Below are 24,421 nucleotides of genomic sequence, written 5' to 3'. Positions count from 1 at the left end.
GCTGTGGCCCTGCAGTAATACCTCTGTTCAAGGCATGATTTAAGTCCAAGAGCTTATTGGAGTCACCTTCCTTATGTACGCAGCTGGTACAAGGCAGCTATGCCTTTGCAAAACCACAGCAAACAATTCTCTCTCATTGGTCTGGGTTGGATTTGGCTGAACGTCCCTTGTGCAATTTGCACAGAGAAAGAATTTCAACTTACGGTGCTCCCAGACAGGGTGTCACAAGGGACCTTCATTCAAACTAAAGTCACCCCACAAAGAGGAAAGGGAGTAGGAACGTAAGAGTTGTTTGCTTTTGTAGCCATAAACATTAAAGGAAAAAAAAAAAAAAAAAACAACAGAAGAGTATGACCAAAATATCTTGCTTGATGTTCTGGTTAGCACTAGCAATGTTAGAGCCACCATTTTAAAGTAGTGAGACATCTAAGTTCAGCTTTAAATCACATTACCTTGCTTTAAAAATTATATAAGCAAAAATAATACAAGCAATAAGGTGAAGAGACTGAGGTTTTGCAAAACTGAGCTATGCAACACCATAATTCTCTGACACTAACAATTAAACTTTGTTTTAGAAACATTTCTATTGTAATGAATCCTAAAGATTGTTTTATATCTATATATAAGTCTGGGGAAAAAAAGATATGTATAGTGTGCTGAAAAAATAGCTTCTGTTCTCTCTGCGGGCAGACACACCATCTGCACCATCTGCTCTGGAATATACCTTCAGTAAATCTGCACAAACACAAACTCAAGCCATCCAGTCAATAAATAATTTAATGAGGTTACAGTTCTGCAAGAAAACATGACAGCACCCCTTCGCAGCCTCCAGCCTCACCCCGCAGGCATGGCAGAATAATGCACACAAGCCAAACAACAAACCACAGCTGCACCAAAAGGCCACTGGAATGCACAGATCTTCACAGAAGATATTGCTTCAGGCCCAGACACTTATACACCATTAATACTTGCCTCCGTGTGAAAAAACATGCAGCACCTGCCATCAGCCTCCCAGTTACACTTCAGCCAGATCATGCTCCAGGGACCATGCATTTGGGGGAGGAGGAAAGCCCACACCCACATGTACCAAAACATCAAAACATGGAGATGGCGAAACGAAGAGGAAGGCTGCAGCAAAGCTCTCTGCTGCAAGTCTTGAAGATGACTCTCATGAAATGAAGCCAGCTGTCAGAATGGAAGTCGCTTCAACTGCTCGTATGTGATAAAAAACTGAAGGGAACGTCAAGGAATTGGGCCAAATACATAAGGCAGCTGCACCTGGCCTCCCGGCAGGATGGGGCCATGCCTGGCAAGGCAAGGCAGGTACAGCAACAGCACAGTACAGCTGAAGACCCTCTTCCAGGCAGCATAAACAGATCTGCACAGGCAGAAGAGAGAGCTGTGGGACAAGAGCTACCAGGAGAGGGAAGAGATTGACCCAGAAGCAAAGTGGCCCAGGCTTGCCTAGACCATTGAGAAAGGGAGGTGGCTCCAACCCCAGAATGGGACTCCTTTAAAATAAGTTATGCACACAATTTCAGAGGGCAAGAGGGTTCTAGCCCAGCAACACAGCAGCACTGGTTCTGCAGAGCAGGTCAGCACCCGTCACAGAGCAGCAGAACATTCCCCAGGCTTCCCTCACAAAACAGGAGCCGATCCAGAAACCGCAGCACCTCTAGGACCTCAGGCCAAAGGGAAAGTCTCACACCAAGCACTTGAGAGCACTCACTCTACAGGAAACCACCCGTGCTGCTGCACTGGAAGCCCCTGCACTGGCCACCTACAGAGCTGTTAGAAGCAGCAGTCACAGCCAGTGGCATTTTTTGGCACTTAAACCAGCAGCAGCCACATCACAGCTTTATGTCTGTCCAAGTAGGACAGGGAGTCAGCTTTGGGCTGCCACAGGGAAGACAAAGAGGTGTCCCACCAAGGTGTCTGCTCTGCGCTTCCCTTTACAGCTTGGTTCTCCCCTGCCTGTCCATACCCATGACCTCCCAGCAGCACACTGAAGGATACGATGATGTTCCAGGGACCGAGCCGAAGCCAATTGGGCCAGAAACCTTTATAGAGTGCAAAGAAGCCCTCGCTCTTCCATGTCTGGGAGGAGAGAAGAGACAGATCAATTATGAGACACACCAGGCCCATGCCCATCTCCTTAGTAACATGTGTGATATAATGGACCTTTACAGCTGCTGCAGTAAGTGGACAGGCCAGTGGAGATGCAGTTAAGTTGTGTGAAGTGTCACTTACAGTACATAAACCTAATCGAACTGCATCACTGACAAAGCTTTGTCCCAGGAGGTTGGGAGTGTGCTCAAGCTGACGCTGACCTCAGGAAAGTGACTCTAGGCCCTTCTCTGGTTTGTCTGAAACACTCACTGACAAGCACATCCTGTTGCTGTAAAATTTAACTGCTCATATCAGTGGCGTGCAGTGCTGGACTCTGGCCAGCCTCCTAAAGACAGGGATTTGCCCACCTCTCTAACCTCCTTACCTTCACAAGGCCATCCAGAGTGCCCTTATAGAGCTCCGTGCTGCCCACTATTGCCCGCTGGTTCATCATCCGTGTCCGCACCACATCCACAGGGTTGGAGGCAATGGCCCCAGCCAGCCCACATGTAAAGCTGGAACTATACACACACCAAAACAGGAGAGAGGAACAGCTCTGAACACGGCCATTCTGGCTCAGACAGGCCTTGACATAAGCACAAGAGAATATCATTCACTGGATTTTATGAAAGGCATTTAGCCATAAACATTAGCTGCACTACCTGTTCCCACCCAGCAAACAGGCAGAGGCAGGAACCATACCACCTCAGGACCCCAGAGAGCTAGGGGAAGGGAAATGTTCAGCTTTGTCTAATCAAGACCCTCGTCAGAGCCCACTGCTGGGTCTCCACAGGGGCAGCCTGCAGTCCAGCAAGGGTCTCTGGGTGCTGTCAAGGTGACACAGACCTGAAGGCAGCCTCTTGGAAGCGCACATCCTTCTCACCAGAGCAAACATTTCTTCGGGGCAGGGAAGGAGGGAGGAAGACCAAAGGCAGCAAGAGGGAGCATGCAGCTGCTAGTCTCCTCCCTCCACGTATGGTCTAGTGCTTGTCACCTTCAGCCCCCAGCAGGCAAACCCAACAGAAGCACTGCAGCGCCTCCAGCTAAAGTGTCTGCCAGAAGAATAGGAAAATGTAGGTGAAAAAAGACTTCGGGAGGTCTCTAACCCACCCCCTGCTCAGAGCAGGCTGACTTCAAAACTTGGTCAGATTGCTCAGGGTCTTGTCAGCTTTGCAAGTCTCTGTTCATCTCACAAAGCTCTTACAGCAATGGCTGCAAGCTGACAATGCCTGTACAGATGAGGACCTAGGACTGGAGCAGCTCTTTCAACTGATTGATACAGGTAGTCACACAACTGAAGTCCTGCCTTGTTCATACACGGGCACAGACATGGAGCAACAGCATTTCTGGTCATCAGCGAGCTGAAATCAAGCTGACATTTCACATCACCAAAGGATTTCTGCCAGGCTCCTTCTCCAGGGAGGTCTCTCTGGGTATACGTGATCATTCTGAGCTGCTCCAGTCGACATAGCAGATCCCTCAGGAGTACCAAGCCTGTTCTCTGCAGCTCCAGAGCACTTGCTCTATAAAGAGGTCTCACCCCACATCCCACCTTACTCCTCTGCTTCACACGCCCCTGCCAAGCCTGGAGAGTGCAGCAGCTGCAGCAAATACTCACACAAAGTGGGCAAAGATGGTGTCACCCATCAGGCCTGACAGAATTAAGTGCTTCTTGGTGATGTCGTAGACTGGCAGTTCCACCCCAACCACAATGGCGGCTCTCTGAGCTGTTGGCACAACACCCTGCAGAGCACAAACATCAGTCACAAGTGCAAACTGCTGTCTGGGGACTGCAGCTAGTATAACATCTCCCCCCAGCTTCCTCTCAGGGGTCTTTTGCTGACAATCTACCTTGTATCTTCCTTGCCATATCTTGCAGTTGTGTATCTTCAAGCAGACTATCTCACCATCTCCCAGCTTTACGCCAAAGCTAAGGAGGATTCCTCCACCCTGGCAGCGTTACTCCAGCTAGATTACCCACACGCTGCTTCCCTCCTCCCAGCCACTAGAGCACAGGAATTGGGCTATAATCCACTCATCTTCCCTCACTGAACAGTACCCACCAATTTCAATACCAGAAAAGATTCTGCACCACAAGAAAAGCAGCTGCTTAAGGAGCCAGGTGGGGCTCCAGGTCCTCCTTGCTACATAACAGCAGTGAGACTCTGCTTTGTTAAGGTTTTTGACTTTGGAGATTTTCATGTATTACAAGAGTTGCTGCTGACAGAACATTGATCTGGGAACCAGCAAGATAATTACTGGAAAAACTATGAGCTTAGGTAAGAGGAACCAGCTACCTTCTGTCTGAGAAATATCCCAGCAAACCCCTCATCAGGAACCAGATAAAAATACATGCAAATTTCTATTGGCTTGCAGAACAAGGAGAACTTGGCAGCAATGCGGAGTTGGGCCATTTCACAGGAACTGTAACACCATCCAAGTAATTCAGGGAGACCCATGGTGTCATGAGAGAGCCCCCTAATCACCGGGACTGGGAGCGACTCTTCAGTGTGGCCACATTATGAGCCAGACCATCAGGACATCCAGCTTTCTTACCACACAAAAGCAAAGCAACTCTGAGAAGTAGAAGTACTTTTCAGGTTTATGGCTCCTGCTGTCCCCACCCTGCTGCGCTAATGCAGTGCCTGACAGTCTCCTCTTGGGTTCCTGCCTAATCCAGTCCTGGCACAGTCAGCTCAAATCTCCACAAGATGAATGCCAGAACTGGTGAGACTGGTGAGCACAAACATCTTTGCCTCAATGTGAGGGAAGACTGGAGGGAGGAGACAGTGGTTGTCCCAGACCAGAGAGCAGCAAGACTAGCTTGATCACTGGAATCCACCTCGAGACTGATCTCTCTCTGCAGCACACATCAGCAACACAGAGGGCTTAATTTCTTTTCTAGTCTCTCTTCCCCTCTTGTGTGTCTTTGTCCAGAGAGCAGAAATAATCTCAAAGTAAATATTGTGTCAACACTAGCAGCTGATTGACTCCTCCTCCCCTTCCCACACAGGACACTGCAACAGCTATCTTTCTGTAAAAGGCTTCAGTGACCATCACAGTGAGAAATCGGACTGTTGCCTGGAAAAAAGCATTGGGATTCTGTAGTTACCATACCTGACTTCGTGACATGGCAGACTGCTGGATAACTGAGCGTATGGAAGACTCGTAATGGAGGACAAAGTGAGGTTCTCTAACAAAAGCCAAAGAACCACTGCTAAAATCCAAGCAGTAGGGCTTGAGCACTGGTAACTCTCATCTGTCTTCAAGGCCAAGAGCCTTACATCACCAGCTTCCCCAAATGCCACCACTCTCTCCTACTCTTTGCATGCTCAGAGGGCAAGTTTCAAGGGGTCTAAGACTGGGTAGGCGGGGACACAGGGCAGATTTATCCCTTTGGAACTTGAGAAAGTTACCGTATGTCATTAATGCCTCTCAGGTTACTTGGAAGAATTTCTCTTCCTCCACATGAGGAGGTGCTGAGCTGCTCATATCCAGAGGCAGGTAAATTGCCCTGCTCACTGCATGCAGGGTTACTTCCCACTGACTCCAAGATACATCAGGCTGCGCATCCTTCCTAAGGCAGACCCTGGAGAGGATCCAACCCCAAATGCTCGTCTGTGCAAGGGACACTCATGTATCTGTAGCTTTATGCACACCAGCTTCAGTCCTGGAAGCCAGGTCTGCCTGGCCCAGCGCTGATGCTGCCATAGCACAGACCCAATCTCCACCACAGACATGCTTCTGTTTGTCCGGTAACTAGAACCAGAACTTTGCTACTACCCTTGGTTCACAGTTCTCTTCAAGGGCTGTGCCTGGGTGTAGCAAATGAGTTGAGGAAGCTGTTAGCTCTGCTGCTAGTCAGGGGAGTTCCAACAGCTGGTGCTTACCCTCCAGAGGCCTCTGGTACCCTCCTGCTGGTAGATGTCGATGAAGCTGCCAATCATGCCACCCTGGAATAAACTGCCTTGAGCCTGCATTCGAATCTGAAAGAAACGCAAGAGTCAGCAGGATGACATCAGCGCCTGCCCAGGAGGGCAGAGATACCAGCTCAGTGGACCTCCTGGTAGAAAGGACAACAAAGCAACTTGGAGCAGACACTGCTATCCATGTGCCCTCTCCCTGCAAACCACGCAGGAAATGAGGACGACAGGCAAGGAGCAGGGACAGCAACAGGGTGGAAGCACAGTGCAACTCAGACGAGACAGAGAAGTGGTGGGGAAGGCCTTCCCACTCTGAAAGCAGTCCAAGAAAGGTTGATCTACACAGGGAGAAGCATGGGAAAGTTCCCCAGGCTCTCTTTGCTCAGAGCAGAGCTACCTTGACCCCAGTAGCCCCACAGCAGGGAATGGAGGGGACCAGTCAGTCCCCACTGGACTCTGGTCACTCCACGTAACAGGCAGGACTTTGTGGCACCATCAGCAAAGGACAGCACAGTGACCAAAGGGAAAGGAGCCGAAAAGGTCTGTTAAATAGCTGGCTACCACCCCACTCAACCACTTAAGATAACACAGCCTCCACCCCTTGCCATAACAGATTTCATGATCTTTAAGAGCTGCACTTTTAAAAAAAAAAAAAAAAAAATCTGTTTATTGCTCCGGGCTTCTGTTCCCATTCATTAAAAACCTGGATTAGCAGAACCGATGCCAGCAGTGGCTCAGAGAGCACCTCACTGCAGCTGGGAGAGATGCATCTTCACTGGAAAGCAGCAGCTTCTACATGTCAAACCACAGCCAGCCAGGAGCTCTCTCTGGCCACGCACACTTCTTACCTTCAGCACATCTGTCGGATTGGCAATTGCAGAGGAGATCACTCCTGAAACCACTCCGCAGATTACATTGATTAGCAACGTTTCATCTGCAATCAAGAAGAGAAAGTCAGATCCTAAAGATCAAAAGAGAAAGTGCAGAGATTGTACTGAACAAGCGAGAAGCTCTGGGAAGAGCAGGGAAGCTCATTTTGCAAATCACATGATGAAGTTGCACGAGCACAGAGGCTGGCCAGCTACCATCAGCTCATGGCAGATCTGTCCCCACACCTGCCAGAGACAGAAAGCAGCAGCTGAAACACTCAGCAAACACGCTCTCAGAGAGAAGCGGGTCATACTGATGAGTCTAGCTGATCAGACAAGGAAAAGACTGTGATACATGAAAATTTTGAACAATTATCTGAGATTTCAGTGTCCAGTGATGCACTTCTCTTGATGGAGGCAAGCCGAGACAGAGGGAGACAGAGAGGGACAACGCAACACTTCTCAAGGCAACCTGATACCAATTTGTTTCGATCTGGAGCCCCAGCTGGCCGCACTCAGAATAGGCAGCCACCTTGAGAAAACAGAGAATAGGCAACCCAGGCAGAGAAAGTTAGATGCAATTAGTTCCGAGGGGGCGGATGGAATAATCCAAGACTTCCAGGCCCAGTATTAGGGTAATGGTTATGTTGGGAAAAGGCACAGCCCTTTGCTGGTACTGACCACAGCACTTCCCAGAGGAGACCAGGCCACTGGCTGCCCCAGGCCTGTAGGGAGACAAACATTCAGACAACGGTACTCACAACTGGAAATGCTGCAAACAGCAAGCGAGGAGAGACGTGCAGCCCAGTGTACTCGCATAGAACCACGCGCAGGGAGAGGTGTTACTGGAGAACAGAGCAGCCCCTGGAAAGAAGCTCTAGCGCGCTGCGCTTCCCGGTCCTCTTGCTGGCCTGCTGACCAGCCCGCACTGCCCATCTCACTTTCCCAGCTAGCACTGGCATTACGATATTCACTCATATCACACCAGGGTTTAAAACTGCTCATGCAGATCTTGGTGCTCCTTCAGCGAACACGTACCAGACTTCTGCTGCTCTGCTCTCTAGGCAGGAGCTGCAGAGGCCCTCATTACCAGAGCGCAGAGGTCAAAAACATTCGCAGTATCCCATCTCTAAGTCGGACAGAGATAAAGGCTGGGGAAAGGAAAGGCCTGGCTAGAGGGAGGTGTCTGGCTAGGGACTGTGGGCAGTGCCAGGCACAGCGAGAGTCACATCTGTGTTGAAACCCATCCTTGCTGTTACTGTACAAACAAAACCCCAGCGCAAAGTAACAAGAACTCCATTTCTGTGGGAATCTATAGCCGGGAAGGACAGAGAAAGGAAGGAGCAAAACCGCACAGCACAGAGAGCACGAGATTTTGCACCGCACCTCTGGCGAGATGAGAGGTGCCTGTACTGACACGTTTACTGACGCTGACCTTCCATGCGATCTACAAACAGCCGCTTCAAACTCTGGTAAATGCCAATCTTTATGGTGCCGTAAGATGCCTGTCTCAGCAGCGCAGGGGCGATCCTGAGCGGGGGGAACAAAAAAACCCGTTGAGCCCCGCCAGCGCAGTGGTCGTCCTCCCAGTCACTCCCCAGCAGCCCCCAAACTCCAAGGGGCAGAGCCCGGGCCAGCTCCTGCCGCGGCTCAGACGCTGCCGAGAAGCGCAGTTCTTATCAGGCGCCCACGATAACAACGCCGGCCGCCCGAGAAGCACCTGGGAATCGCCTCCACGCACCCTCCAGCGCGGGAGGTCGGCACCCACGCAACTCCTCGCTCCCCACCTCGGGAAAACCGGGAGTCTCCAAGGCTGCAGAGCAGCACCGCTGCCCCAGCACCCTGCTCGGCTCGGGGGCCTGCTGGGGTCCCGGGGGGGGGGGTCGGTGGAGCGGGTCGGCGGGCAGTGGCGGAGGGAGGGGGGGAGGGTGTCGGTCCCTCCCGGTGCTTACCCCGAGTAGAGAGCGCGGCCGCCCTCCTCACGGCAGATACGGAAGAGGGCGTGGAACATGCCGCGGTACCGGACCTCGCGGAACCGGGCATCGGCGCTCTGGCCCTGCACCTGCAGGCGCGTCTTGGTGAGGTCCACGGGGAAGGTGCCTGCGGGGAGAGCGGCCGTCAGCGCCCCGCCGGCCCCGCTCCGCCCCTTCTTCCCTCCCTCCCTCCGCCTCACCGAACTCGGCCACGATGGAGGCGAGCCCGCCGTACACGAAGGGTTTCCAGTTCAGCGCGGACATGGCATGGCGGAACGGGGCCGGCGGCGGACCGGGCCGGACACCTGCCTCGCCGCCGCGCAACTACCCGGAACCGGAAACGCAGGGCGGTGACGAGCGCCCCCTATCGGCCCCGCCCCGCCGGAACCACCTCAACCCGGTAACCCGCCGCAACCGGGCGCCGATCGCCGCCAGCCCCGCAGCGGGACGGTCGTTGTGCCCGGCCCCTGGGGACAGCGGACAGACACCGGGCCCGGACGGACGGACACCGGCACAGAGCACACACACACAGCCCCCCCCCCGCAGCCCCATTTTCAGCCTCCAGGGCCCAGTCCCGGCTGCTCGGGGCCGGGGCAAAAATGCCCCTGCTCCCGGAGCTGGACAACTATCCCAAACCGTAATAACCCCCCGACAGGATCCGTTATTTCTCCTAGCAAGGAGATCCGGCCAAAAAACACCCCATCCAGCCCCCCACCCCCCCACCCCTTATCCCTCACTCTCAATTTTCGGGTCAAATCAGAAAAACACACGCCTTCGCCGGTCACCGGGAAAGAGGAACGCTACTCCAAGGGCTGCCTTCTGGTTCACAGGTAACTTTTATTCAGAGGTGTTTCAACAGTAAGTGGCCCCCAGGCAGCAGCGTGGGTCTGGGGATCCAGCCCAGCAGCCCGGAGAAGCGCTGGGTGGGCTCAGGGCCCAAAGCCAGCGCGTGGAGCCAACAAAACACCCACCGCTCTCTCCCTGCGGCCCAAGAGTGGGGAAACCCTCTGCCAGGACTGACGGAGCTGGGCAATTTTGGGAAGGAGAGCATCCTGCCGCTCCCAGCGACCATCTTCACGCGGCAGCACAAGTCCAACGCCGCAAAAAGGGCTGAAGGAGGCAAAAAACCCCTTGCGTCCCAGTCAGCAGCACGGGCAGCAAGGAGAGCCCCATCTGAGGATGTAATGGGAAACCAAGTGGAAGCTGTTGGAGGTGAACAGTCCAGCCGCGGTGCCCCCCAGCTCTGCCCCGAGGAGGCTCAGAGCAGGTTTTTGGGCAGGCTTTTGGTCCTCCCAAGCGCTGGCCCCAGGGCTCAGCAGCGGCTGGAGCCTCTCACAGAGCCCCGCTCCCTGTGCCTGGGATGGGGCTCCCAGCGCTCCCGGGATCTGCCTCCCTCGGGACACTCTTCTCGCCGGCTGCTGTGCCCGTCACCCTTCCTGCCAACCTCCTCTCTCTTCTCCCTCTCTTCCCACAAACCGCTTTGTCCCCTCTGGTCCTGGCAGCTCTTTTCCCCTCTTCTCTCCAAAGGCCTCTGGTGCCTCCGCTCTTCCTCGTCTCGCTGCGTCCTGCTCACAGGCTTCCCCTCGGAGCCCTTCCAGGGCTGCTGGCTCCCGCTGGCGTAGCGGTCGTAGGCCGGGTCCTCCTTCTCCTTCTTAATCTTGATCCTGGGGTGTGCCTCCTCTGCAGCTGCCACCCTCTTCACAGCCTGCGAGCTCTGCTTTTGCCGCTCCTGTCTACTTTTCTCCTTTTCTGAAATAAAAGGTTCACCTTTTGGGATGGACGGTCCTGCAAGCATCACCTCAGCTCCCCAGGCTCTGCCTACCACCTTTCCAATCTCCTCCCATTTTAGGCTCTGTCCCCCTCCACCCAAGCTTCACAGCCTGTTTCCCCCCTCAGAGAGATCCTATTCCACTTTCAACCCTGACACTTTTCTCCTCCAGCCTGAGCCATCCTGCTTCCTTCTTTAACACTCGCCACATCAAGTTCCTCCCAGCAAGGCTGCCTTCAGGCACTTCAACACAGCTTGGGGTATCAAGCACCTTCCTTTCATTCTCCTTCCCCAGTAACATCCATGCAATAAGAACATCGTGATCTGCTCTGTGGAAATTCTCTTCTCCCCACCCAACGATTCTTTTCCCTCTTCGCTGTCCTTTGCCCCTCTCACTTTTGTGCATCTCCTCGACACTCTGGAGCAACATCTTATCCCCACCCTTAGTTTTGTTGCCTATTTTCTTTCCTCCAAGCCTTCTCTCAAACTAGGACTCTCGCCTGACCGACATGCCCCTCCGCCCCATGCTAAGGCCCCATCCATCCTGTGTCCTCCTCCATGCAACACAGTGCTGAGCTCCTCTCTTGATGGGGGGGCAGCAGCACAGCAAAGACAGGTCTCAAACCCCGACAGCAGAAGGGCTCAGCTGTAGCTACAAGATGGCCCCAAACACCTGCTGCTAACACCCCTCTGCCACCGGCAAAGCCCGGCTGTGGGAGAGAAGGATCCTCTGCACGCCATGCCGTGAGCTCCAAGCCAATTTCAGAACAACAGACACCTCCACCCCACCGTCACCGCACCTAACTGGCTTGTCCTGGGAGCTACAACCCAGCACGGGTGGATGCCGCCTGGAAGTGGTTGGCAAGCCACAGTAAGCAGCTCCTACTGCAAGTCACTGCTTCTAGCACTCCGCTGGCTCTGACAAGCATAACTTTTCAAGATCTCTGCCGCACAGATGGAAAAAACCCTAATGGCTGCTTAAAAAAATCCATCAGTATAGTTGCACAGGCTGGTCCTTTATGAGGCACGTTCGTTCAAGTTCAATTTGGATGTACTTTACACCTTTCCCTTTTCTTCTGAAAGGGATAGAGCAACAAGTCCTGCTGCAACCACTGAGAACAGGAGGTATACAAGCACTCAGATGGTTTAACTTACACTGCATTTTTAGGTCTACTTTCATAGAATCATAGAATAGTTGGAGTTGGAAGGGACCTTTAAAGGTCACCTAGTCCAACTCCCCCCCTACTATCTTTGGCTTCAGTTTCCAGCCACAGAATCTCACCTACATCTGCTGGTTTTACGTTCTATTCAATCCAGTTATCTTGCATAGGCTACACAGTGGTCATTCCATACATCTACAGCACTCCAGTCCTACAGTAGCAGCACCTAGATTTTAAGATTAAGCGGTGCTTTTCCTAAGCCTTCCCTCTCCCTTTCCCCCACAGCACTGCTCCCCCATGCAGTAACCCTGCAGCCTGGCAGGCTTTTTTCCAGGAAAAGTGCTGTTATTGTTTGCAAGATACAGCTCTTCAGAGGCAGGGGGAGGACACTCACAGATAAGGGCTAAATACAGGCACTCTGATACCCCTCAGGGGATCACAACGCAAAGCCTGGACATCAGGGCTGTGGCTCTTTTCAGGAGCACACCCATCCTTGGTGTTCCCTCAAGGAAAGGGCCCTTGCAAGGCTGAGATCTCTGTGCAGAGACTCCCACCTGGGGTCAAGACTGGCAGGAACACACCTCACCTTTTTGCTTTTTTACGGGCACATCATCATCTTCCGACAGGGAATCGGATGACGTATGAGGTGGCGTTTTAACTCCACAACCCTTTGCATGGAGGGCTTTTGTCACCTCATCTAAGTCATCGGAGTCTTTGGGGGGCCGATAGTTGGCCACGTGGTCCACTCGAATCGTCCTTCCTTTGATCTACGAGAGGAATCATGCTGTTGGCAAGGGTACAGACCAGCTCCCCACGCGCTGCGGGTCGCCAGTGACCCATGCTGTCAGGGCTCCCGTTTGATGTGAAGCAGCACCTCGGGAGCCACGGCAGGCAGGCAGGACGGCATCCCAGGCTCCTTCACTCACCTTGATCCCATTGAAGTTATCAACAGCGAGAATGGTGCTCCTCTGGTCCTCATAGCACAGAAAGCAAAAGCCTTTTGACTTGCCGGTCTTCTTGTCCCGCACCAGGTTAATATTGACGACCTCCCCGTACCTGCAACACACTCTCAGCACCCCAGGCAGCGGCAGGGGCACGGCGGGGGCACGGGGCGGGGAGGGCTGCGGCACTTACTGCGAGAACACGCAGATGACATCCCCCTCCGTCAGCTCGTAGTGCAGCCCGCCTGTGGGGAGAGGGAGAGGACGGAAGGGGGCACCGGTACCGCGCAGGCCCCGCCGGGCCCAGGCCCACCACCCCTCCCCGGTCCCCGGCCCATACCGACGAAGATCCAGGCGCTGTCCTTGTACTCCGCGTGCCACGAGACCGCCTCCTGCACGCCCAGCTCCGCCTCCCGCGCGTTCAGCTCGTTGATCAGCTTCACCTTCGTCAGGGGGCTGAGGGCGAGGGCACCGTCAGCACCAGCACCAGCACCGGGACCGGGACCGGGACCGGGACCGGGCCCGGGCCCGGGCCCGGGCCCGGGCCCAGACCTCCCCTCCCTCCCTCCGCGCCCCGCCGACCTACTTCATGGTGGCGCCGCCGCACACTGCGCATGCGCCTTGCCGGCGCCGCGCATGCGCGCCGCCCCCCGCCCGAGCCGAGCCGAGCCGGGGCGGACCGAGCCGGACCGAGCCGAGCGGAGCCGGACCGAGCCGAGCCGCGCAAAGCAACACCCAGAGCTGACTGGAGCCGCAGAGACTTTATTGGGGTGACCGTGACAGATGGCGGCGGGAGCCGTGCTCAGCACGGGCAGGAGTTTTTACCGCTGGCATCGTGTGTTGGCTCCAGCCTGCGAGCCTGGCCCGGCCGCCCCTCCAGGTCCCGGCAGAGAAGCGACCGCTGCGCCTTCAGCCGGCAGGCCAGGCACATGAAAATGGCGTCCACGTTCTGGCTCTCCTTAGGGTCCTTGGCCGAGGTCTCAAACAAAAGCATGTTGTGAGCGTCGGCGAACTTCAGAGCCATGCTGGATGGCACTTGGATCAGGTCTTTCAAGTCACACTTGTTCCCCACGAGCACCCTGGGGACGAGGGGGGGCACTGCGTGCCCGTTGCACTCCTCGATCCATGTCTTGAGGTTGGTGAAGGAGGTCATCTTCGTGACGTCGTAAACAAAGACGACGGCATGCACGTTGCGGTAGTAATGCTCTACCATGCTCTTCCGAAACCTCTCCTGGCCAGCCGTGTCCCACACTTGCACCTGGGAAGCAAAGCAGACAAGAAAGAAGACTATAGGAGCGCCAAGCGTCTGCCCCGAGCCAAGGCCTGCTGCTTCAGGCGCAGCCGGCTCGTTGAACTCCCTGCAGGAAGATGCAGAAGGGCTTCCCATGGGTCCATCTTTGACAGCCCTGAGGCAGGAGGCAGGCCAGGCGAGCCTCGCAGGGAGAGGCAACCTCTTATTAGACGAACCAGGATTGATGGATGAGTTACACAAGCTTTTGGGCCTACACTGACAGTGCCCAAGGCTGTATACAACAGCGCACATGCTTGTGTAATTCAACCAGGCAAGCCCAGCTCATCTAATAAGAGAGATCACATCAGCACTTTCATTCAGGGAGCACTGCTCCCTCTTTCTCAACCTTTTCCCGATGCCACCTTGACCACCATCCCCACCACAGAAACAAAGCACACAAAGCACTTCTCATTTCACAGACATTCTTGCACCAGATCAGGACATTTGTCTACCTAATCCTATGCCATAAAAGAGAACCCCAACAATTACATGGTGGTAGGTACAGAGGAGTCAGGGCAAGGAGAAAATGAGGAGGGGGAGCCACCCTTTGTGTGACAGAGCAGCAGGAGGGCATGGAACTCTGCGTGGGGATGGGTGAGGAGCCAACCAAGAGCTTGTGGGTGAGGATTAAAAAGCAGACCGGCACAGGCGACATTGTAAGGGGTGTCTGCTATAGGCCACCTGACTAGCAGGCTGAGGTGCTCTAGAGACAGATAGGAGCAGCCTCATGTTGGCAGGCCCTGGTCTCACAGAGGAATTCAACCACCCCAGTAGCTGCTGGAAGGAAACGCAGCAGGGCACGAGCAATCCAGGAGGTTCCTGGACGGCACTGATGACAACTTCCTGGCCCAAGTGACAGAAGCCAACAAGCTCGTGGGCTGGTTGAGCAGTGAGATGGATTGGAAGCTGGCTGAACATCTGGGCCTAGAAGGTGGTGATCAGTGACACAAAGTCTAGTTGAACACTGGTAACTAGCAGTGTACCCCAGGAGTCAATACTGGGCCCAGCCCTGTTCAACATCTTCATTAATGACCTGCATCATCATCCAGATTGCCCTCAGCACCCTCAGCAAGTGTGCAGATGACACCAAACTGGGAGGAGCATGGCTAGGATGTGAGATGGTTGTACTGCCATCCAGAGGGACCTCAACAGGCTGGAGAAATGCACTAACAGGAACTTCATGAAGTTCAACAAAGAGAAGTGCCAATTCCTGCCCCTGGGGAGGAACAACTCCAGGCACCAGTACCTGCTGGGGACCACTCAGCTGGAAAGCAGCTGTACAGAACAGGACTTAGGGTCCTGAGGGACACCAGGCTGACATGAGCCAACAGTGTGCCCTTGCAGCAAAGGCAGTGAATGGTATTCTGGGCTGCATTAAACAAAGTATTGCCAGCAGGCTGAAGGAGGTGATTCATCCCCTTTATTCAGTGCTGGAGTGCTGTGTTCAGTTCTGGGCTCCCCAGCAGAGGAGAGGCATGGACTGAGAGTCCAGCAAAGGGCCACAAAGATGTTGAAGGGACTGGAGTGTTTCTCCTACGAGGAAAGTCTGAGAGAGCCGGGACTGTTTAGCCTGGAGAAGAGAAGGCTCAGGGGGGAATCTTACCAATGTGTATAGATACCTGAAGGGAGACTACAAAGAGGACAGAGCCCAGCTCTTTTCACTGGTGTCCAGCGCCAAGAGCAGAGGCAGTGGGCACACACTGAAACACAGGAGGTTCCCTCTGAACATCAGAAAACACCTTTCACCGTGAGGGAGCCTGAGCACTGGCACAGGTTGCCCAGAGTGGTTGTGGAGCCTCCATCCTTAGAGATACTCAAAAGCCATCTGGCCGTGGTCCTGGGCAATCGGCTCTGGGTTGCCTGGCTTCAGCAGGGGAGCTGGAGCAGATGACCTCCAGCGGTCCCTTCCAACCCACACTTTGCTGTTAGACTGTGACTCTCTGAGTTCTCCTGGCCGTTGTAGGTAATGTCTTGAAGCCTGGAACTGGCAATTTCCGAACAAGTGTCTGGGGTTAATCCAAATCACCCTGTACCCCACTGAGACAGTGCCCACCCCAGAGTCTTTCAGAGTGGAAAAATGCTGGCAAAGAAGAGCTGCTGCTCATGCATTTCCCTGCCAGTCTCTCCCATCTGGGCAGAGCAGAAGAGGGAAGGTAGTTCTCTCACCTCCCCTCGTGGATGCATGGTCCCAGGAAAGGGCCAATTTGCTGCACTGCCTCCCACTCCTGCCTGCTGGAGCACAAATAATATCCAAAGGTAGAAAGCCTGGCAATGTTTTCTGACTGGTGGCAGTAAGACAGGCTTCATGCCAGCCTGCACTACAGCTTACAACAGCACAGCTATGTGGTGTTGGATAGAGCTGGGGAAGGTGGGGGGAAAAATGAGCACCTCTCCTCTTAAAGGACAGATAAAAATGTTTATGGACATTAAAAGGACGGCTAAAGTTCTTACCCAATGATAGTAGCTCTGATTTCATTGTGATTAGTCCCTCAACTTTTGATCACCCATCTGTCAGCAAAATAGCAAGATTTGCTTCTTCCAGCAGTCAGTCTTACACACAGACGGCTGTCGGTGCTCATCCACCTAACCGGGCAGGCCAAGCTCAGCTGCAAGCTGTGCTCCCCAGGCTGTCTCCTACCAGTTGCTGTAGATCTACAGATCTGCTCCGGCACATCAGCCAGAGCTCTTCAGGTTTGGGCTGATGCATTTCTTCCAGGTGTCACCCTGGCCTTCGTACAGCAAATCTGTCCTATTCTAGTTCTGCTGAAATTGCACCCTCCCAGTGCTCGCTGACAGCAGTCTTCAGCATTACTCTCACAGCTGCCAAGCCCACTGCAACCAGCTCGTGCAAGCTCCTGGCCTTCCAGCGCAGCCACTGCCAGCCTACAACCATCTGCTCCCCCGAAAACACATTGGTTTCTGCATACAGCTCCTTCCCCCAGCTCCCCGCAGCTTCGCCTCTCTTTTGGTCCAGGTGCTGAAGCCGAGGGCCACCCTGACCCTTCGAGGACCCGGTTACACTGGGTGTCGGGAGAGCAGGACAGCAGCGTTTCAGCCCAAGCTACGGTTTCAGACCGCCTGCAGCCTCGAGCAAACCGCATAAATAGCGACAACGCAGCGCAGCGACGGCTTCAGAAAGCATCTCTGCAACACGGGGATGAGAAACCTCCCCCTCTTCCCCTCCCTCGAGTCGGACCGAGAACAGAAAAGCCCCCGAGGGGCCTTTGCGGGGCAAGGACCCGGGGCAGGGGTTGGGGCAGGGACGGGCCGCCTTTGCCGCCCGGGCCGCCTTTGCCGCCCGGGCCGCTGCCGGCCAGCCCCGGGCTCGGTGCCGGTGCCGCCGCGGCCCACCTTGATGCGCTCCCCTTCGATCTCCACCGTCTTCTCGCGAAAGTCCACGCCGATGGTGGCCTCGGTCTTGTCGGGGAAGGTGCCCCCGCAGAAGCGGAAGGTCAGGCACGTCTTGCCCACGTTAGAGTCTCCGATCACGATGATCTTAAAGATGCGGGTCTGCACGTAGGGCTCCAGCAAGGAGTCGGGGCCCGGCGGCCGCCCGCCGCCGCCGCCGCCCGCCGCCATCCCGCGCCGCCGCCGCCGCCGCCGCCGCCGCCTCACCGTCTCATGGGGCCGCGCCGCCCCACGCACCGGCTACGGCACGGCACGGCCCCGCCCCGCGTACCGGCACCGCACGGCCCCGCCCCACGCACCCCACGGCCCCGCCCCACGCACCGGTACCGGCACCGAGCCGCCTGCCGTCCCTGCCAGGCCCGAGGCTGCGGGGACTCGCCTGGGCTCGGGGACCCGGCCGGCGTCCCCTCTGCGGGTGAGGGCGACCGGCGCCGGGCTCAAGCGACAGAGGCGGGGACAAACTGCCTCGGCAACCCGGGAACCCCACCGGCTGCCTTCCCGGGCAGGCTGGGGGACCGGCAGGGCAGCAGGCAGCGACACAGGTCACCTTCTGGGAGGGAGGGAGACCAGTCCAAGGCCAGTGGTGGGAAGAGGGTGGGGGCAGGACCAGGAACTGGGGGACAGAAGCCCCCACACGCTTCAAAAGCCGAGAGATGCCAAGGCACTCGCTCACTCTCACCACGGCCAGCGATGCCAGAAAAAGCCTGTAGCCACGGCCACAGGGGCTGCCACCCTCGGGTTTGAGGTCTACAGAAGAGCCCCACGCAGGCAGCACACGGATGCTCCGGCGTGGATGGAGGTGCCCACACCGGTGCTGGCAGGGGGACACGCGGCAGCTCCTGCTAGAGACGAGTCGGGCCTCTGGCCCTTCTCCCTGGCTTCCTAGGGCTGCGATGGCACTCCCACCGGCCGCTGTCAGCATCAGAGATGATGGGGAACGGGATGGGGCCTCTCTTGCCCCCATCCTTCGTGTGTGGAGCGGGGCAGCAGGCACCTCTGCCTGCACCAGGAGCCAGCACTCACAGCGCGACGGCATGGAGGGCAGCAGCCGAAGCGTGCACGCAGGGATGGCAGGAGCAAGGGGTACCAGGTAAAACTGCCCAGGTGAAGAGGATTACCGCCACAGGAGGGGGCTGAGGGGGCCTTGCTTTCTTCTCACGGGTAACCTGAAATACGCTGGACAGCATGCTGCAGCACAGGGAGGGCATCATGGAGAACCACGAGGACAATAGGAGGGACAAGCGTTGTGGTCTGCCCTTCCCTCTCCTGTGACCGCAGAGACCCACAGTGCTCCAAGGGGGCTGGAAATGCAGCCCAGGCAGCTCCAAAAGGCCTCCTAAGATTGGCCCCCGATACAAGAAGACTCCTGCAGTGCAGGCAGTTAGTGGGAACTGGAGGAGCCAAAGGCTGGGAAGGATTTACCAGAGGTCCCCAAGTGGTCACAACTGCCCCAGGGTATCAGCGCTCAGCTGCCTGCTTCCAGCAGCACTGACATAAAACGAAGAAGGTGCAATAAACGCAGCAGGCAGAAAGTCCTCATAAAGTTGAGACTGGGGCTGAAATACATCCCTCCTTTTCAACTTTGGAAGGATGTCTGCAGGTCTATGCAGCTGAGCGAGACCACCCATTTGACCACTGAACCATCCTGTCTCACTGGACTGCCTGCTTTATAAAGAGCAGTGACACAGAAGGGATCCTCCCCATTAAGGCTCACATAGACATCAGCTGAACTGAGGTTTTGGCCCATAAAGGAAGCTCAGCTGATGGACCCAACAGACCCACTTGGACTTACATCCCAGAGATGTTACCAGGAAACCATTTCTGACTACCCCCAGCTACTTCTGGCCTGGCCAAAAACCTGCGCAGCAAAGTCGAGACGAGGACACTTAGCTGCAGAACTGCTTCTCAGCCCTCTCCCTGTGTGAGCAGAGACAACACCGAGAAGGCCCCAGGAAAGACCCTTTCTTTCCTCAGGGGTAGTTCGATCCTCTTGGAGAGTGAGCCTGAATGCTAGCCTGAGGAGGGGTTCCTGGAGCGAGCAAATTGGGGAGTTGATGTCTCTGGAAAAGATTCCTGAGCAGATCAGCTGCCACATTCATCTTTAAAATGTCCTCAGCAGAGCACCTGACCCAGTCCTCACATCAGAAAAGAAAAGGTTAAAGGGGCCAGGAAGTAAAGATATGAGACACAGGCAAGAGGGCTCTCTAGTGGAGCCCCAAGACTGTATAGGAAGAGTTCCCTATTGTAAGGGGATAAATATTTGCCTCAGCTGCTTTTTATGTCCCATAAAATACATCAGGGGAAAAAAAGCAGCAACATTCAAACCCTAGGCTCTATCTTCAGTTCATTCTGTTACCAACTTAGCTGATTAGGTGTTCCTTCAAGGGTGTTACCCAAGAAGCTTTCCTAGCTCTTGGCCCCGCTCACGCAACCAATCTGCCTGAGTGTGTCTGCTTCCATTGGGCAGAGACCTATGCCAGCCACCTAGGCAGGACAGGATAGCCCTGCTCAGTCCGGTTTTCCACTCCTCCACTTTATACCACCACCAAGAGACAGGGGGAACATGTTTTTAACAAAGACGACATTTTCCGGGAGTTCCCGGAGGCTTTTATTTACAGAAGCTCTTTATCAGAGACTAGAGCTTCTTTGTTTCTATCTGATGCTGTCTTGACTTCTCTAGTCTGTGAAATAAGATGCCAGTGTCAGGCCCAAGCTGTCTCCCTTCAAAGGGACATGGCTTCCCATGGTAGCGTGGCAGAAATGTCAAACTTGAGAGACCTCTCTCTTCTGGCTCAACAGCCAGCCTGGAAAGCAACTTGTCTGCAGTGTGTGGGATCACGGGCTGCAGGAGAGTCCCATAGACACGCAGGCATTCCAGCGTAATGTGGATGATGGTGTCAAGCCAGAGCTGCTCTGCAGGGTCCTTTCGGTCAAGTTTCCAAGGCCTGTGTCTCTGGAAGAAACCGTTGGTCTGCCTTACGCACAGGGCAATGCACTCTAAAGCCTTGTAGATCTGGAAACCTTCAAAGTAACTAGCCACCTGCAGAGGCAGAGAAGCCACAGATGCCACAAACTCATAGTCTTCAGCAGAAGCCCTACCCATGCCTTTTGTCCCCCTGTAATCCAAGGCCTTTGGAAAACAAGACTCTGAGAAACAAGGGTAAGTGTTGCTGGGGTTAATGCTGAGGGCTGTCGACCGATTCAGAAGCCCCCCAAGCGCATCTGCCAGTTCTGAATTCACTAGCTTAACAACCTTCTCATCATAATAGTCACAATCCCGCTCAGGTACACCCTGCCTTAGCAGGAAGTACCGAAATCCATCTAACGTGTACTGTCCAATACAAGTAAAGGGGTCAATCACATTGCCCAGGCTTTTGGACATCTTCTGCCCATGGACAGTCCAGTGGGAGTGCACAAAGATTCGCTCGGGGGGGGCCAGCCCTGCTGCCATCAGCAGAGCTGGCCAGTAGACAGCATGAAACTTGAGGATGTCCTTGCCCACAACATGGTGCGCAGCAGGCCACCACTCACCGTGTGTCTCAGGGTAGCCCACCACGCTCAGATAGTTCACCAAGGCATCTACCCATACATAAATAGTTTGTGTTGAGTCACAGGGGACAGGGATACCCCACGGCAGCCGACTTCTCTCACGAGAGACGGACAAGTCTGGCAAGTCCTCTTCCAGCCAGCGGAGCACGCAATGGTAGAAAGGGTCAGGGGAAATGGCACGTGGGTTGTCCCGGAGCCACTTCTGCAACGGATCCCGGAACGCCGAGAGCCTGAACATGTAATTCTCCTCTTTGGTCCAGTGCACCTGAGAAAGCAGGAGAGAAAAGACTTACAGCCCAAACGCTCTGCAAACAGTTTTACAATCTGCACACAGCATTCTCAGCGTGGAGCTTGTCACACACTCCCTCTGCCTTTGGGTGTGCTCCCCACCGAGTGTGAAGCCCCTGGTATCTTTTCTATGAGTGGTGGGAATCTCCTCTCCTAAGACACCACCTCCCTGGGTTCCCCAGGGCAACACGTAAGGACTTAGGCACTTGGGATGGCTCAACACTCTGCTTTTAAAGATGTTCGTGCCCCCAGGGAAGGAATACCTTTCTACCTGCCAGATTGATGTGTCATCAGGCAATAATTAGGGAGATGAGAATACACTTTCTTAAAAACGTAGTTTTGCAATAATAGAAGAAAATTATGAAAAGACACAATGAGGTTGTTAATTACTGCCTTAATAACAATCCTGGTGTGTGCCTTTGCTTTTCTCCTAGGTGCTATGTTCCTCTTTTTCCCCAGTTTAAGCATTAGTGCATCTTAGTTGCTAACTTTCTTAGTCTATGATCATGTTAAAGTACTGACAGCACTTCTCCCACACATTTAAATGACACATTTAGCTAAATCAATGAAAACTTTGTGGGTAGATACACTATGAGTGAGCTGTGTAAAGGCACTCAAGAGATCTATGGCTAGGTCAAGAATTCTTTTACAACTAAATAAGGCTCTAAGATAAGAAATTATAGGCTTTGGCATCATGCAGGAGAGTTTCAGTTTCTAGCACTGAACGTGATGACCTCTGACTGAGCCAGAAAGTGCCTCACTCTCAATACAAGCAGTAAAGAGCCTACCACACCTCAAGCTGACATACCCTAACTTCTTTATGATGTAGTTGAATTTATCTAATTTCAGTAGCAGCCAGTAGCAAATACTACCTTTGCTTACTTGATTATAAGGTCACCCCAAAAGAAATATTCTTCCCTACACAAATCATAAACCAGTTACACAAAAATATTTGTGCAGAGCTGGCACCAGCCAAGGGTGACTAGAGCTTTACCCGGCCAAGGCTGGAACACCCCAAGCATGGGGCTCCCCCACCTCGCTGGGGACCTGCCCCAGGATTGCACCACCCTCCTGGGGAAAGAGCTTATCCTAATGCCCAGCCTGATGCCGCAGCACAGCTTGTGGCATCATTACCCCTTGGTCTAGCACCCGGCATGCCTGAGAAGCATATGGCTTTGTGCTCTTTGTAACTGCCCTGCAAGTAGGTGTAGGCTGCTGTTAGCTTGTCCCTTCGCATCCTGTTTGCCAAACTAAACTGGCCCAGTTCCCTCTACCTCCTGTAGGCCTGTGCTCCATACCGAGACCACACTGGGAGCCTCTGGTGGCTCCTCTCCAGCTTCTCTGCACATTAAATGACACAAAAGCACAGGAACAGAGTGATGAAGGAGGATCATTTCCTACAGAACAGACTCTGATCTCTCAGCGTTCAAGGAAGACCTGAAGAGCATCATTCAAAGATGAGCTATACATTTTTACCCCCAGGCTCTATTGGATACCAAAAATCAGAGGCTCACCAGAAGTACAGGTTTTATGGCATGTTGTAAACTCCCCCTTTTCCTTCACAAAACCCTCAACCAACAAACTACCCAACTGTCTCTTTCTGGTTGGAGACAAACACCTACCATCTCTTTCCACCACCTTGCAAGATAATCTCTGCACCACGCACACTACTGTTTCTCTTGGACGGTTTTATACGCAGCTAAGGCAAGTAATTGTTCTCAGGGTATATTTGACTTTGAAGCCTGCTGACTCTACTTCAGATATAAAGAATGATTTCTTTGCCTGGAAACTTATCTTTTCCCCAGCTACATTAGGTGCCTTATCATGAGATATTATTTACTAACATACCCCTTTCCGTGTGAACCAACACTCCTACGCCCCAGCCTCGTACAAATATCACAAGAACATAACCTCTGCTCAGCTCTGAAGCACGATTATCTGCAACTGCTGGATTAAATCATGTAACTCCTGACACCTTACAGAAAACACAGTGGCAGAGAGACTCTCGGTCAGGTACCACACTCCCGGTTGCACTGCGATTCAGTTATCAGACTAGACCACAGGCAGATGACGTCACGGCGTTCTACGTAGGGCCAAAATCCATGTAACAAGATTGATGAAAAGCATCCAGAGGCCAAACTGAATTGCCTCACAAAATAGGTCTGAAACTCCGGACACCCAATGAACACCTCAGTTATAAACACCTTTATCCTTCCGCGCAGCAAACTTCTTTCATCACCGCTTTAAAACACTGTTTCCAGGCCAGCAGCCTGCAGAACCCAGCAGCAGCTGAATCCTTCCCATGGCACATGGCTGAAATTTGCATCTGCTGGTTGGGATTTTGGCCACTCTCCCTTGCGTAGCCACACACCACTACAAACACAGAAGAGACGTCCTATGAAACACAGGCGAGACTCAGCTGACATGAATTACAAAAGGCTACGGGAAGCATTAAACACCCCCAAATTCGGCCAGACCGGAGCCACAGATGAAAGTGAAGTGCTTCTGCAGGAGTGGCCACCCTTGACCGGGCTGGCACTGTTACCTGATGGCCGCTCTCCAACGACACCTTGCACGGGCGTCCCTGGGCGTCCCTGTGCTCGGCGAGCTGGCTCTCGGGCAGGAAGCACTCCTCGGGAGTGCAGTACCAGCCCTCGTAAGACCCTTTGTAGAGTGACCCGCCATCCCGGAGGGCACCCCAAAAATGAACCACGGCTCGCTGATGGCGGGGCTCGCTGGTGCGGGTGAAGTCAGTGAAGGAGATGGCAGCCTGGGTCAAGGCCTGGCGGAAGAGGCCCGAAACCCGCTGGCAGAGCTCCGGGGGTGACATCCCCGCCGCGGCCGCGGCCTGCTGGATCTTCAGCCCGTGCTCGTCGGTCCCTGAAACGGCAGAGAGACCGGCGGGACGTGGGGAGGGGGCGCGGGGACCGGCCTCCCCCCCGACCCCCGCGGGGACACGGGGGCCTCGGGACGAGCCTGGGGACATGGGGAACGGGGACAGCCCCCGGGGGAGGCGGGTCAGCCCCGGGGATGAGCCGGAGGGTGCGTGTCAGGCGCGGGGCCGCGGCGGGCCCACGCTCACCCGTGGAGAGGCGGCCCGGGCCAGCGCCGCGGAGGCCGCGGTGGCGGTGCAGGGCGTCGG

At 54.4% G+C, this 24,421-nt stretch overlaps 4 protein-coding genes across 5 annotated transcripts; all 4 read right to left on the bottom strand.

Annotated features, from left to right (window-relative positions):
• Nucleotides 1–759: 759 nt before the first annotated feature.
• SLC25A14 (solute carrier family 25 member 14) lies at nucleotides 760–9,225 on the bottom strand. Of its 2 annotated transcripts, XM_069810776.1 has the most exons (9): nucleotides 9,075–9,225; nucleotides 8,854–9,001; nucleotides 8,337–8,431; nucleotides 6,881–6,966; nucleotides 6,000–6,095; nucleotides 3,728–3,852; nucleotides 2,495–2,630; nucleotides 2,017–2,097; nucleotides 760–1,230 (listed from the first exon to the last, which is right to left on the bottom strand). In XM_069810776.1, exons 1-9 carry the CDS (start codon nucleotides 9,136–9,138, stop codon nucleotides 1,189–1,191), a joined length of 873 nt encoding a protein of 290 aa, XP_069666877.1. In that variant the 5' UTR covers nucleotides 9,139–9,225; the 3' UTR covers nucleotides 760–1,188. The 2 variants fall into 2 exon arrangements, 1 of the variants encoding a protein (XP_069666877.1); XR_011329428.1 differs by lacking the exons at nucleotides 760–1,230; nucleotides 2,017–2,097 and adding an exon at nucleotides 2,956–3,161.
• A 466-nt stretch (nucleotides 9,226–9,691) lies between these two features.
• On the bottom strand, nucleotides 9,692–13,395 carry RBMX2 (RNA binding motif protein X-linked 2). The gene is made up of 6 exons (XM_069810775.1): nucleotides 13,330–13,395; nucleotides 13,084–13,199; nucleotides 12,937–12,988; nucleotides 12,729–12,858; nucleotides 12,389–12,569; nucleotides 9,692–10,623 (listed from the first exon to the last, which is right to left on the bottom strand). The coding sequence occupies exons 1-6, from the start codon at nucleotides 13,332–13,334 to the stop codon at nucleotides 10,187–10,189; spliced, it is 921 nt and encodes a 306-aa protein (XP_069666876.1). The 5' UTR covers nucleotides 13,335–13,395; the 3' UTR covers nucleotides 9,692–10,186.
• A 90-nt stretch (nucleotides 13,396–13,485) lies between these two features.
• On the bottom strand, nucleotides 13,486–17,713 carry RAB33A (RAB33A, member RAS oncogene family). The gene is made up of 2 exons (XM_069810779.1): nucleotides 17,386–17,713; nucleotides 13,486–14,001 (listed from the first exon to the last, which is right to left on the bottom strand). The coding sequence occupies exons 1-2, from the start codon at nucleotides 17,611–17,613 to the stop codon at nucleotides 13,546–13,548; spliced, it is 684 nt and encodes a 227-aa protein (XP_069666880.1). The 5' UTR covers nucleotides 17,614–17,713; the 3' UTR covers nucleotides 13,486–13,545.
• Nucleotides 17,714–20,008: 2,295 nt separating this feature from the next.
• MARS2 (methionyl-tRNA synthetase 2, mitochondrial) lies at nucleotides 20,009–24,380 on the bottom strand. The gene is made up of 2 exons (XM_009920948.2): nucleotides 23,825–24,380; nucleotides 20,009–21,256 (listed from the first exon to the last, which is right to left on the bottom strand). The coding sequence occupies exons 1-2, from the start codon at nucleotides 24,263–24,265 to the stop codon at nucleotides 20,078–20,080; spliced, it is 1,620 nt and encodes a 539-aa protein (XP_009919250.2). The 5' UTR covers nucleotides 24,266–24,380; the 3' UTR covers nucleotides 20,009–20,077.
• Between the last annotated feature and the right edge of the window lie 41 nt (nucleotides 24,381–24,421).

This window comes from Haliaeetus albicilla, chromosome 23 (genome assembly GCF_947461875.1).
Source record: "Haliaeetus albicilla chromosome 23, bHalAlb1.1, whole genome shotgun sequence".
Taxonomy (NCBI): Eukaryota; Metazoa; Chordata; class Aves; order Accipitriformes; family Accipitridae; genus Haliaeetus; species Haliaeetus albicilla.
Note: the sequence above shows the minus strand (reverse complement) of the source record. Positions and strands in the feature narration are given on the sequence as shown.